The 14,616-nt window shown below is 45.9% G+C and overlaps 1 protein-coding gene across 4 annotated transcripts; it reads left to right on the top strand.

The window, feature by feature from the left end:
- Nucleotides 1-4,109: 4,109 nt before the first annotated feature.
- Fancg (FA complementation group G) lies at nt 4,110-12,070 on the top strand. 4 transcript variants are annotated; one of them, XM_042698087.1, is made up of 15 exons: nt 4,110-4,273; nt 4,374-4,542; nt 4,707-4,797; nt 6,054-6,185; nt 6,961-7,070; nt 7,930-8,065; nt 8,183-8,313; nt 8,402-8,548; nt 8,911-9,062; nt 9,978-10,044; nt 10,249-10,538; nt 10,683-10,729; nt 10,892-11,047; nt 11,441-11,564; nt 11,710-12,070. In XM_042698087.1, the coding sequence occupies exons 2-15, from the start codon at nt 4,447-4,449 to the stop codon at nt 11,816-11,818; spliced, it is 1,788 nt and encodes a 595-aa protein (XP_042554021.1). In that variant the 5' UTR covers nt 4,110-4,273; nt 4,374-4,446; the 3' UTR covers nt 11,819-12,070. The 4 variants fall into 4 exon arrangements, with proteins under 4 accessions (XP_042554021.1, XP_042554015.1, XP_042553999.1 ...); XM_042698081.1 differs by having other exon boundaries at nt 6,868-7,070; nt 10,898-11,047; XM_042698065.1 differs by having other exon boundaries at nt 6,868-7,070.
- The last annotated feature ends 2,546 nt before the right edge of the window (nt 12,071-14,616 follow it).

Here is a 14,616-nt window from a genome sequence, read left to right as displayed (position 1 = left end):
TTTGTCGGTTGTGGGGCTTGAACTCTGGGCCTGGGCGCTGTCCCTCAGCTCTTCAGCTCAAGGCGAGTGCTCTACCACTTGAGTTACAGCGCCACTTCCGGTTTTCTGGTGGTTTATTGGAGATAGGAGTCTCACGGTCTCTCCTGCCCGGGCTGGCTTTGAACCGCGATCCTCAGATCTCAGCCTCCTGAGTAGCTAGGATTACAGGCGTGAGCCACCAGCGCCTGACATAAGGAGGGTCTTATAAGCTTCCATCAGATAAGTTGAGTAAGAGGATTTCTTGGTGTTCAGCTAAAGGTAGGGGAAAACTAGAATATTTCTGTGACTCATCTTAGGTAGGGAATTAGAAGCCAGAAATAGTGATGAGGACCAAATTTCACAGCATCACAGTTTTTTAATTTTGCACATTTAAGTTTTTTGGTAAAATCCAATTCACCTTAGTTTTCCTTTGGTTGGTTGGACTTTTTGTTTTGTCGGTCGTGGGGCCTGAACTCTGGGTCTGGGCACTGTCCCTCAACTCTTCATCTCAAGGCTAATGCTCTGCCACTGGAGCCAGAGCACCGCTTCCAGTTTTTTCTGCTTATGTGGGGCTGAGGAATTGAACCCAGGGCCTCTAACACTGAGCCACCTTCCCAGCCCAGTTGGTTGGACTTTTAAGTGTCATATAACAAACCATGACTTAGTTAGAGAACATTTTTATCATCTCCAATTAGTTGTACTTTGTTTACAGCTAACCTCCTGTCCCTGTCTTGGCCACTGATCTGTTTTTAGTCCTTATCAATTTGCCTTTCAGGATATTTCATAGACATGCAATATGTGGTCTTTTGGTCTGACTTTGTTTTGAGGTTTATCTTTTGTGCATACATTACTGTTGTGAACTTTTCAATGCTGAATCATTGGCTATGACCAGCTGATAAATCTTATATTGTTTCCTGTTTTGAAAGTACTTTTTTGGGCTACTGTGAACATTTTAATTAAAAAACAAAACTTATTTGTAATTGAAACCAGGTCTTTGCTTATGCTAGGAAAGCACTCTTCCACTGGGCTATATCTCCAGCTCTTTGTGAAAATCTTTTTTTGCTGGTACTAGGGATTGAACTCGGGGACTACATACTTGCTAGGCAGGTACTCTACCACTTGAGCTCCACCTTCAGTCCCTCCCTACTTTATATTGGCATGTATGTGTGTGTGTGTGTGTGTGTGTGTGTGTGTGCGCGCGTGTGTGCGTGCGTGTGTGTGCGTATGTGAGAGAGAGAGAGAAGAGAGAGAGAGGGGACAGAGTGAGAGGACAGAGAGAGAGTGTGTTTCCGTCTTGAGGACTGAACTTGGCCTGGGTGCTGTCTGTGAGCTTTTTTTGCTCAAGACTAGCGAGTACTCTACCACTTTGAGCCACAGTTCCACTTCAACTTTTTAGAAGTTTATTGGAGATCAAGAGTCACATGGACTTTCCTGCCCAGATTTGGCTTTGAATTGTTTCTCAGATCTCAAGCCTCCTGAGTAGCTCATAGGCGTGAGCCACTACCACTGAGCTTTATTGGCATTTTTTTGAGTTAGGATCTCACTTTATACCTGAGCTGAGCAGTATTAATTTATGCCTGTACTGCAATGCTTCTACTTGTGTTTCCATGTCACTGAGGATGACAGGCACATGCCATTGCCCTCAGCCTTCATGTTTCCCCTGGTAACAGGCACAGTGCTAGTATACTCAGCCATTGTTTGAGATGTAGTCTCATGAATTTTATGCCCAGATTAGCTTCAAACTGAAATTCCTTCTACCCACACAATTCCCTATCTCTGTATCTCTGCCCAACTACCTGGCTTCAGCTACCACATCCAGCTTATTGGGAACATTTTTTTTAATTTTTATTTTTTTATTGTGAAAATACTATACAAAGGGGTTACAATTACATGGGCAAGATAATGAGTACATTTCTTATCAAGCATTGTAGCCTCCTCTTTTGTTTCCCCTTCCCATCCTTTCCCATCCTCCCCCTGCCCCACCACCCAATCCTCCCCGCTACTCCCCCCTCCCCCCACACCAAAGTTGTAAAGTTCATTTTTCGACATAATATTGGGAACATTTTTAACTGTTAGGAATATTTATATTTACTATGAATATTTGCATATATAATTCTCAATGGGAACATATGTTTCCATTTCTCCTGGGAGGATTCCTTGAAGTGGGAATAGCTGTGCCATAACAGGTACTTAAAAACAGCTTTTGCTAAAAGTCACCCACTTTTCATTTAGGCCCATGAATTGCCTAATCAGGAGGAAGGCTTGATATTTCTGCCTTCATTTTACATCTATCCCCTTTATTCTGAGTCTTTCCTGCAATCACCTTGGCTTCCAGAAAGGACAAAATGAAACTTTAACATAACTACCACAAGGGACTGGAACTTCCAAGGAAAGGATCTTCAGAGTCTTGAAGGACAGGCCACCACCCAAATGAGGATAACTGCCTATCATGATGAGGCTTTACCCTAGAGCAGAGGTCATCATCTCATGGGAATCAGATTGTTGCCCTCAAGTGATGACTCTATACTCTGAACCCTCTCACAGAACCAGAAGTGAGATATAATAATCAACTAGGCCACATTTTGCCTATAACTGCTTAATTATGCAAATCTCTCTTCTGCTCCAATTCTTCCTTTATTTAAAACTAAAACTAAAACTAAAGCTAATGTCTGATTTCAGAAAATGGGCTGCGATGCTTAGGTATACCTGTGTAATAAAAATCCTTTTCCTGTCTTTTACCACTATTTGTCTTTTGGCATTGGGCTGAGTGGCTGAAGCTGACATTTTGGAAGCCCTTGACATGGGTCTGTTGTCTAAAACTCCAATTACAATAGGGTAAATTTATGATTAACATTTTCCAGCCTCTAGTACTGGGGCTTGAACTCAGGGCCTCATGCTCTTGCTCAGGTTTCTTGTCCTGGCACTCTACCATTTGACCCGTATCACAATCCAGCATTTTGATGATTCTACTGGAGGTGAAGTTTCATCTGAACTGACTTTAAACCTTGGTCATCCAGGTCTCAGTCTCACTGGCAGCTGACTTGTTCATGGTTTTAAGGATTTTACATTTTTCTAATAGCTGATGATGTCCAGCAGTTAAAAATTTTAATGTTCGTTATTATAAAGGTGATGTACAGAGGGGCTCAAGTTACATAAGTCAGGAAAAAGTTTTTTTTTTTTTTTTTTTGGTCCGTTGTGGGGCTTGAACTCAGGCTCTGGACGTTGTCCCTACCACATTGAACCACAGCATCACTTCTGGTTTTTTAGTAGTTAGTTGGAGATAAGAGTCTCATGGACTTTCCTACCCAGGCTGGCTTTACACTGCAATTCTCAGATCTCAACCTCCTGAGCATCTAGGATTATAGGCATGAACCACCAGTGCCCACCAAGAATACATTTCTTTTTGGATAATGTCACCCTTTTTCTTGCTCTCTTCCAGTTTTTCCCTCCTATCCTACCCACAACGTTGTATAGTTTATGTGATGTAAAACTTTTTTTTTTGCTGGTTGTGGGGCTTGAACTCTGGGCCTGGGCGCTATCCCTTAGCTCTTCAGCTCAAGGCTAGTGCTCTACCACTTGAGCCACAGCACCACTTCCAATTTTTCTGTGGTTTATTGGAGGTAATTCTCACGGACTTTACTGTCCGGGCTGGCTTTGAACCATAATCCTCAGATGTCAGCTTCCTGAGTAGTTAGGATTACAAGCGTGAGCCACCGGCGCCCGGCAAGAAAATTCTTACAAGATTTATATATTTTCGGATCTTATTTTTTATTTATGATCCATTTAGGTTGACTTCTATAATCTCTCCCCTCTGCCTTCTTTCCTCTCCTCTCCTCCTCCCCTCTCCCATCTCCATTCCTCTCTTCTCTCACCTCTTCCTTTTCCCTTTCCTCTGTCTCCTCGTTTTGCGTACCGCTTACAGAAGTCCAAAGAAAGGATAAGACAAATTGGGAGGGCTCGGGCTTCTGGTCATGAACTTTCTGCCAGGGAAGTACTGTACGTTCCTCGGCGGAACTACAACTCCCATTATGCACCGCGCGGGCCGGCTAGCCACTGAGAAGATACGAGGCCAGACGGGGAAGACTAGCTAACACGGCTTTACGGGACTGGTCCCGCCAAACTTTTCTCTAGCCTATGGCCTGCCGGTGTGCCAGATTCGTTTCTTTCCCGTTTCCCGCGGAACCATCTCTTAAAGAGGACCTACGGCAGCCGTTTGCAAACTGGCCAACTAGAGGTGGGCCGCGAGTTGAGAGGGGTGAGTCTGTCTTAGAAAAGGTGGGTCTTGGTATGGGGGGACCCCAAAGCGAGCAAGGGAGACAGGCGGGGTGCCAAAATTCCAGTCTCTCTCTCCTTAGGGTCTGAGCTTCATTGAGGCCAACCGTACCCAACAGAAGACTGCTACAGGTGTTGGGCCTGAGCTCTGTGACCATGTCCCAGCAGATCCATGCAGGCTCCTCAGTGTCGCATACCAGCTTCCTGGATTTGTGGAGGGAAAAGAATGACCAGCTCGTTCGACAGGCCAAGGTGGCACGGTTGCTGAGACCTTCATTGTGTAGCACCAATATCCTAGCCAACCCGGAGGAGCAGATATTGACCTTCCGCCCTGAGAATCATAAGTGATTGAAGAATGTATCCCTCCTTACTGCTGCAAGAAATGATCCTCATTGACATCCCTTCCTCTTTGGCAGGTGGTTCAGGACACCCAGCTGTCTCTGAGGCGACAGCAGCTGGCGCAAGACACACTAGAAGGTCTCAGGAAGCTCCTTTGGGGTCTGCAAGGTACGCATGGTCCTCCCTGGGTCAGTTCCCTTCCACTATGGCTGGAGACCAGTTCCTCTTAAGTGTTTCTGGGATTGAGATGATTATTGTGTCTGCCCAGACACAGAGGGGACTGGAGTGGAATATTCATTTTTATTTCTCTCTCTCTTTTTCTCCCTCCTTTTCTCCCTCCCTCTTTCACTACACAGCACATGTGAAGAAGTGGTTTTCAGGATGGTCTAATCTAGACAACTTGTTGTTTGTGCTGATCCTCAAGGCCTGGGCTCTGTTCCTAAGCTACTGCTGTTGCTGCTGCTGCTTCTTCCTCTTCCCCTCTTTTTTTTCCTCTCTTCTTCCTCCTCCACTTTTTTTTTCTGTCGGTGGTGGGGCTTGAACTCTGCCTGGATGCTGTCCTCAGCTCTTCAGCTAGCACTCTACCACTTGAGCCACAGTGATACTTCCAGCTTTTTCTGTTTATGTGCTGAGGAATTGAAGCCAGCAATCTCCCACTGAGCCACTTTCCCAGCCCCTCCTCCTCTATTTTTTGCTCAAGACTAGCACTCTACCACTTGAACCACAGCTCCACTTCCAGCTTTTGGGTGGTTAATTGGAGATAAGAATCTCTTGGGGGACTGGGAAGGTGGCTCAGTGGTAGAGCACTTGCCTTGCATGCCTGAGGCCCTGGCCTCGACTCCTCAGCACCACATAAGCAGAAAGAAAAAAAGCCGGAAGTGGCACTGTGGCTCAAGTGGTAGAGCGCTAGTCTTGATCTGAAGAGCTGAGGGACAGCGCCCAGGCCAAGAGTTCAGGCCCCAGGACCAGACCCCCCCCCCCCCAAAAAAAAAAAAAAAAAAAAAAAAAAAAGAATCTCTTGGAAGCCAGGCACTGGTGGCTCACACCTATAATCCTAGCTGCTAAGGAGGCTGAGATCAGAGGATTGTGGTTCAAAGCCAGCCCGGGCAGGAAAATCCATGAGACTCTTATCTCCAATAAACTACCAGAAAACCAGAAGTGATACTGTGGCTGAAGTGGTAGAGCTCTTGCCTTGAGCTGAAGAGCTGAGGAACAATGCCCAGGCCCAGAGTTCAAGCCCCACCACCACCAACAACAAAAAAGTCTCCTGGACTTACCTACTTGGGCTGACTTTGAACCATGATCCACAGATCATCAGCCTTTTGAGTAGCTAGGATTATAGGTGTGGGCATCCAGCAGGGGTAGCATCTTATTTGGGGCATTTTTCATGGGAGAGCCTATGAAACCAGCACCTGTTGCTCCAGGGCTCCCTGCCACTGTTCCTGTTCTCACTTTGGAGCTGACTGTCACCTGTAACTTCATTATCCTGAGGGTGAGCTTGGCCCAGGGTTTCACTGAAGATCTAGCCCAGGATATCCAACGGAGTCTCAAGAGAGGTAAGGACCAGAAATTCCCTCCACGTTCTTGCCAACTTCTGTCTCAATTTGTCTTTCAAAGGTATGGAACAACTAAATTTGTCACCTCCAGGGAGAGATGGCCTTCTTTTTTTTTTTTTTTCCGATCCGGTTGTAGGGCCTGAACTCTGGGCCTGGGTGCTGTCCCTCAGCTCTTCAGCTCAAGGCTAGTGCTCTACCACTTGAGCCACAGCGCCACTTCTGGCTTTTTTCTTTTTGCTTATGTGGTGCTGAGGAATCGAACCCAGGGCCTCAGGCATGCAAGGCAAGCGCTTTACCACTGAGCTACCTTCCCAGCCCCGAGATTGCCTTCTTTAATCCCCCATGTACTCCTCACACCAGGCTGAGGTAGTATTGCATTCCTTTTTTTTTTTTTTTCTGGTCGTGGGGCCTGAACTCTGGGCCTGGGTGCTGTCCCTCAGCTCTTCAGCTCAAGGCTAGCACTCTACCACTTGAGCCTCAGTCCTACTTCCGGCTTTTTCTGCTTATGTGGTGATGAGGAATTGAACCCAGGGCCTCATGCATGCAAGGCAAGCACTCTACCACTGAGCCACCTTCTCAGACCAAGTATTGCAGTTCTTAACCTCTTACAGAAGAGGAAAGCCAGAGAGTTGGTGAATAGGACGATGAATACACATTTGCTATGTGTTTGTGTACTATATAGTGCTGGAGACCCAGGAGCATCTGGAGCCCAGGTTGCAACAGGGTCTCAGGGAGCTGTGGGACTCTGTTCTGCATGCTTCCTCTCTTCTGCCAGAGCTGCTTTCTGCCTTACATCTCCTGGCTGGCCTACAGGCAGCCCTTTGGCTGAGCACTGACCATCTTGGGGACCTGGCCATGCTGTTACAGACACTGAATGGCAGTCAGGTAAGGGAGAAAGTGACCTGAAAATGAGGTGTCTGCCCTCTTTGCTTTTCCTCAAGCTGCAGGAACATCATATTTTAGGAGGACTACTGTGTTGGTGGCCAGAAAACCTACGTTTTTCTCAGATACTCTTGGGTGACCTTGTTCTAGTTAATCCCTAATGGGGAGATTTTTCTTAGGGACATTTACTCAATTTGGATAAAATGAGAGTTCTCATGATTTTGCTGATGCCACCTCCCAACCTTCATCTTCTCAGCAATAACTCAAGCATGGTTCTTACCATATGTCTTTATGGGCTGCTTGTGAATTAGAAGGCACATTAGAATATGTTTCCACAGCTCCAGATTTTTCTGCTTCCCTTTATCCTTGCGCCATATCTATTTTTTTGGGGGGAGGGGGGCATCTAACACTGAGACTCAAACTTGGTACCTGTCACTTTTACTCATTGGCTAGTGCTATACCAACTGAGCCATGCCTCTGACCCCTATTTTTCTTTTAGAATTGGGGAAATAGAAATCAATTGGGCACCAGTGGTTCATGCCTATAATCCTAGCTACTCAGGAGGCTGAGATCTGAGGATTGCAGTTAGAAGCAACCAGGGCAGAAAAGTCTGTGAGACTCTTATCTCCAATCAGAAAAAGCCAGAAGTGGTGCTGTGGCTGAAGTGGTAGAGTGTTAGCCTTGAGCATAAATAGGCTCAGGGACAGCACCTAAGCTCTGAGTTCAAGCCACGGGACTGGCAAAAAATAAACAAACAAAAAATCAGAACTTATGAGGTCAATATGTCCAGTTAGGATAGATTGATAGTAGAACAGGGGTAGCTACCAGGCTTAGAGCCTCTGATTATCCCTTGTTTCTCCAGGGTAGGACCTCTGAGGATCTGTTGCTACTTTTTAAAAGTTGGAACCCTCCAGTTGAGAAATCAGATGGCCCATTGACTCTGCAGAATGCCCAGAGTTTGAGGGCTGTACTTTTGACAGCATTTGCCTACCAACAAGGTCAGCTAGCAACCTGACTCATCCCTTTCATAAGGGGTCTTCTGGGATTATGTTATTCTGTCTCCATGGAGTTTTCCTGTGATTTTGTTTCCCATCATATTCCCTGATTGCCCTCAGGCCTCCAGGAGCTGATCACAGGAAGTCTACCAAGGGCACTGAGAAACCTGCATGAAGCAGCCTCAGGTCTGTGTACACGACCTGTTTTGGTCCAGGTGTACACAGCACTGGGGACCTGTCTCCGTAAGATGGTAAAGGCAACCTTAAGGGGCTTAGGGAAAACATGATCATATGGACTGCTTTGTGAGGATAGCAGAAGTTTGTATCCTACCCATTTAGGAAAATCCACAGAGAGCACTGCTGTACTTAATTGAAGCCCTGAAAGTAGGCACAGACTGTAGTCTTCCACTTCTGGAGGCGTCTCGATTATATCGGCAACTAGGAGACACATCAGCTGAGCTGGAGAGCCTGGAACTGCTAGTTGAGGTAAAACAAAGATATAGGGTGGCTGAAGTGCTTGTGTTAGATGGATATAAGAATAAGCAAGTTTTGCCGGGCGCTGGTGGCTCACGCCTGTAATCCTAGCTACTCAGGAGGCTGAGATCTGAGGATCGCGGTTCAAAGCCAGCCCGGGCAGGAGAGACCGTGAGACTCCTATCTCCAATAAACCATCAGAAAACCGGAAGTGGTGCTGTAGCTCAAGTGGTAGAGCGCTCGCTTTGAGCTGAAGAGCTGAGGGACAGCGCCCAGGCCCAGAGTTCAAGCCCCACAACCGACAAAAAAAAAAAAAAGAATAAGCAAGTTTGGTTCTCAAAGGCATTAGATACACTTCTTTCTGTTCCTTTTAGGCTTTGAGTGTTACTCGTAGTTCTAGATCCCCCCAACTGTTGATTGAAGCAGAATTGCTACTTCCACAACCTGACCAAGCCTCTCCCCTTCACTGTGTCACACCAAGCCAGGCCAAGCACCTGCTAGCAAGCAGATGCCTACAGATTGGGAGGTGAGGTTCTCCCTTGCTCACTTGAGCAACTTTTCCTACTTCTGATAGCTTGCTGAGGTGACTCTGCTTGTGTGTGTGTGTGTGTGTGTGTGTGTGTGTGTGTGTGTGTGTGTGTGTGTGTACACATGCACGCGTGCGCTGTAGTTTTACTGGAGTTTCAGTACTCTCAGCTTTATCATTTGACTTTTCCACTCACTGGTGGAGCTCTTAATTGCTTAAGTCATACCTCTAATTCCAGCTTTTTGCCTTTTCCACTCACTGGTGGAGCTCTTAAATTGCTTAAGTCATACCTCTAATTCCAGCTTTTTGCTGGTTAGTTGGAGGTAAGAATCTTGCAGATATGTATGTCCAGGTTGGTCTTAAACTGCTATCCCCAGATCTCAGCCTCCTGAGGATCTAGGATTATAGGTATGAACTACTAGTACCGGTCCTCTGCTTTAGTTTTTTTTTTTTTTTTTGTACGTTTTTTAAATTTTAAAAATGCTGTACAGAGGGATTACAATTACTTGAGCAAGGTAATGAGGACATTTCCTATTGAGCATTGTTGCCTCCTCCTTTGTTTTTCCCCCTACCATCCCTCTGCTTTAGTTTTTATCCCTCTGCTTTAGTTTTTAATGAGTTGGGTGATAAATGAGACAGTGGGAAGGACATAGGTCTTCATTCCTTAGTCTTCTGTCTTCTAGGCCTGGAACCGAGGGCTTTTCATACAGATAATAGCCTCTTCTATCTTTAGAATGCTGAGATCTCCTCCTTAATTTATCCTAGAACTGATATGCATATTGAGCCAAGGCCCCAAGACCTTGCCCTCCCCTTTACTCTTCAAGGCTCTTGAGTATCCTTCCATTAGCTAAGAGAATATTCTTACTGAATATATTTAGGCCCTGATAGGGCCTAAAGTGAGCGATGATTCTCCAGGGAAGAAGATGCTGCAGAGCATTATTTGGACCTATTGGCGCTGTTATTGGATGGCTCAGAGCCAAGGGTAGGTGTGTCTTCAGCATTCTCTGCAATGAAGTGGGAGGGGTGGAGTCTGGGTCCCCTTTGGAGCAGGGAACTATTATGTTCTGTTTTACTTCTCTGTCCTTTCTTGGGACTCAAGACTCTTGCATGGTACCAGACCCCAATGGAGAGGTTGGGTATGGTGGATCATGCCTCTTCAAGACACTGTATCTTCTTCCCACCCCAGTTTTCCCTACTCCCCTGCCCCCCAGGGCCCTGTGTGCCAGAGGTGTTCTTGGAGACTGCAGCAGCACTGATCCAGGCAGGCCGAGCCCAGGATGCTTTCACTGTATGTGAAGAGCTTCTCAGCCGTTCATCGTCTTTACTTCCCAAGATGTCCCAGCTGCGGGAAGGAGCCAGAAAAGGATCCAAAGAACTGCCATATTGCCAGCTCTGGGTCTCTGCTACCCACCTGCTTCAGGGCCAGGCCTGGGTACACCTAAAGGCCCCAAAAGAGGCAGTTAGTGAATTTAGTCGGTGAGCCCTGGAAGTATCCAAAGTCCTGGGGAGGTGTGAGGATGATTTTTGTATTGGATCCAAGGTTTGCAAACTCCATTCTCACTCACTTACCTTTATTTTTGTGTTGGTTCTTCTTTTCTCCTGCTTTGTGTCCCACTTCAGGTGTCTTGAGCTGCTCTTCTGTACTACTCCTGAGGACAAAGAACAAGGTGATTTAGAGATTCAGTTTCTCTTACCTCCTAGAAGTGGGTTCCCTTCTGAGTGTCCCAGTCCACTAGAGAACTCTGGACACAGAATAGGTAGAGGGGGGATTGGGAGTTTGGTGACTGTGTGACTGGGAAGATATTTTTGATTTTGGGGGTGGTCCCCAGGAGCAGGTTTCAACTATGAGCAGGGGTGTAGCTCAGAAGTGGCACTGCAACAACTTCGGGTAGCAGCTCTGATTAGTCGTGGACTGGTATGGGTGGCCAGCGACCAAGATACCAAAGCTCTAAAGGACTTCCTCCTCAGTGTGCAGATATTCCCAGGTATGAATACTTGCTTGATATGAGTTATATATAGATATATTAGGCAGATATTCTTGGGCAGGGTGGTCGCAGACAAGAGAAGTGGATATCCAGCATGCATACCTAGGATATAATCAGGTGTTCATCTACAACAAATTCAGGTGTATATAATGCTCCCAAGAGTTCTATATCTTGCTAGGGTTCTTAAACACAGACTGAGTTAGAGTGGGTTGTATGGGATAGCCAGCTGAGCCCTTTGTTCAGGGCAGCTAGTACACGGTGGGGTAGGAATGGTTGTGCATGATCCACCCCTGGTTTTATATGAGTATAGGACAAACACTTCCCCAATCTTTTATAAAATGATGATGAAGCCTGTATCAAAGTCTGAGTCTTTGTACTTTGGTTTGTCTACAGGCAGTAGAGATGCTTCCTATTACTTGCTTCAGACTCTGAGGAGGCTGGATCGGAAGGATGATGCCACTGCCCTGTGGCAAAGGCTGGAAGCCCAAACTGAGCTGACACAGAAAGAAGCTACTCGGTGAGGATTAGTCTTGTTGGCTTCAGGCTGAGGGACAGTTGGAAGCCTGGAGTCCACAGGCCTACTGGGATGATAAGGAAATGTAAGGGAAAAGAGGCTTCCCAATCTCCTTTCAATCTTAGGCATCACTCTTCTTACTCTCCAGGTCACTGCCTCTGTACCTAGAAACCTACTTAAGCTGGATCCATCCCACTGATTGTGAAACCTTCCTTGAAGAATTTCGGACATCGCTACTGGAGCCACATGACCAATAGTTGCCACTTGCCAATAGCTAGAGCTGGGACCCCTCTGGACTCTGAGGAGGGATTTTTTTTTTTACTTTCTTTGTAAAATGTGGCTCGAGCTGACTATTCCTGTATAACTCCTGTACTGGTGAAGTTGGTGGTAGTGTTGTGAAACTTGGCCTACTTACTGCCATTCTGGTTCCAGAGGAAGCATTCCCTGCCACAAACAAGTCATTTTTTCATGTTTCCTTTTTTCTTGCTTTGAGTAAAACCTCATATTTATCTCTGGTTTGCCTATTATATATGCTTTAGTGGGAAGAGTCATGGTCTTTCTAGTCAAGTGCTGATTGTCTAAAATCCTTTCTTTGTTCCTTCCTTTGTTCGTTCATTCCTTCCTTCCTTGTATTGGGCCTTACATATTGAGTCCTAGTATCCCAACATCATTCCTCTTCTGAATCTGAGATGCAGTTATGAGGAAAAAGCTATACTAATTCCTATTTAGGAAGCAGTGCCTTAGTCCTTTCTGCCTAAAACCAGAGCCCAGATCCCGTGCTAGAGTTAGAATCTCTAGATAGACAGGCCTGTCAAGGCAAGGGATAGTATTTGATACTTTTAAGTATTTGAGTATTTTTGTTTTTGTGTGGGTGATGGGACTTGAACTCAGGGACTGGGTACTATACTGTTCTTTGGCTTTTTGTTCAAGTCTGGCATTCTACTACATATCTACTTCTTGACACAGAGTAGGGACAGACAGACCTACACTTGAACTCAGGGACTGGGTACTATACTGTTCTTTGGCTTTTTTGTTCAAGTCTGGCATTCTACTACATAGCTACTTCTTGACACAGAGTAGGGACAGACAGACCTACAGACCCCTGAGTCTCTCCGAGTGACTCCCCTTCCTCCCTAATTACAAACTTTAGAAACTGGATCTCAGTTCAATGGATCTCTGTGGGTAGAGGGGAAAGACAAATTAGCATGCTACTAAGGGCTGTCAGTTAACTGCAGTTAGGGTCAACTTATCATTTTGGTCCTAAAATTGCATGGGTTTCTAGTACAAGCATGCAGTTTTTTTTGCTGCTTTATCTATTGAGTTTACTGTATATCCTTTGTCCTTTCTGGCCCTTAGTCTTCTCTGGTGAGAGGAGCTTTTCTCCTCCAAACCCTGGGAAAGTAAAACCTGTGGGATCTGTTAGAAGAGAGTTCAGTGACAGAATAGCATGAATTAAGAACTGAAGTGCTAGTGCAGAGCTAGGCTACAGAGTAAAGGGATACCAAGAGTCACTAGTTTGGTTTTTTTTTCCCTACCTCTAATTTTTCCTTCCTTCCTTCCTTCTCTCCCTCCCTGATGTTTTAAAAGAGACTTGCTCTTTTTTTTTTTTTGTCGGTCATGGGCCTGAACTCTGGGCCTGGGCATTGTCTGTCAGCTCTTTAGCTCAAGGCTATTGCTCTACCACTTGAGCCACAGCCACTTTCGGCTTTTTCTGTTTATGTGGTGCTGAGGAATCGAACTCAGGGCCTCATGCATGCAAGGCAAGCACTCTACCACTAAGCTACCTTCTAAGCCCTGAGTCTTGCTCTTGCTAGGCAGATCTACCTTTTTTTTTTGTCAGTTGTGGGGCTTGAACTCAGCCTGGGTGCTGTCCCTCAGCTCTTCAGCTCAAGGCGAGCACTCTACCTCTTGAGCCACAGGGCCACTTCCGGTTTTCTGAGTAGTTTATTGGAGATAAGTCTCTTGGATTTTCCTGCACATGCTGGCTTTGAACTATGATCCTCAGATCTCAGCCTCCTAAGTAGCTAGGATTACAGGCCTGATCAGATCTACCTCTTGAGCAACATCTTCAATCTATTTTACTCCCCCACCCCTTCCTGGCTTGAACAAAGATTTTTTTTTCTCATAACATTCTACCACTTGAGCCACATCTTCGGTCTTGGAGATAGGGCAAAGAAAGACTGCCTTAGGTTAAATACGGAAAGTTGTTGGAGGGCAGGAGGTGAGAAGGTATATATAGTTAAAACAGATCCAAGTCACAGATGTGGTCTCATTTGGAGATAGAAATCTTGAGGATGGAAGTAGTGCTATGGCTCAAGTGGTAGAGCACTCACCTTGAGCTGAAGAACTGAGGGACAGCACCCAGGCTCAGAGTTCAAGCCCCAAGCCCCACGACTGACAAAAAACAAAAACAAAAAAAATCTTGAGGGTTTTCTTCCTGAACCTGCTTCAAACCCAAATCCTCAGATATCTTGTGTAGCTAGGATTATAGGTATATGCCACTCAGCTTCCTTCCCCCAATTCCCCCCTTTTTTTGTGCTGGTGCTGGTGCTTGAACACAGAGCCTTTGTGCTGTCCCTGAGCTCTTTTGCTCAAGGATAACTCTACCACTTGAGCCATAGCTCCATAGTGGCTTTGAAGTGTGATCCTCAGATCTCCTGAGAAGCTAGGATTACAGCCACTGGAGCCCCACTGTGTTTTAAAACAAGGTTGTAATAGTAGGCTAGGCTGGCCTGGAACTGGTGATCCTCTTGCCTAAGCCTCGGCCTCCTCCCTTTCTGGTGCTACAGACATGCAATACTATCTCCAGCACTGGAGCTGATTTATCTTATTTTGGCACATAGTCTCCCTTAGTTGCCCAAGCTGGCTTTGAACTTACTTTCATGCTCATTCAGCTTCCCTCCCAAGTGCTGGGATCCTAGGTATGCAGTCACTATCCTAGGTTCTGGAGCCAGTGTATGATGTATGTATGTATGTATTTAGTGCTAGTCCTGGGGTTTGAACTCAGGGCCTGGGTGCTGTCTCTGATTTTTTTTTTTTTTTTTTTTTTGTGCAC

The sequence above is a fragment of the Dipodomys spectabilis genome, unplaced genomic scaffold, assembly GCF_019054845.1.
Source record: "Dipodomys spectabilis isolate Male_0828 unplaced genomic scaffold, ASM1905484v1 ptg000006l, whole genome shotgun sequence".
Classification (NCBI taxonomy): domain Eukaryota; kingdom Metazoa; phylum Chordata; class Mammalia; order Rodentia; family Heteromyidae; genus Dipodomys; species Dipodomys spectabilis.
The sequence above is the reverse complement of the archived record's forward strand: the minus strand, read 5'-3'. Positions and strand labels throughout refer to the sequence as shown.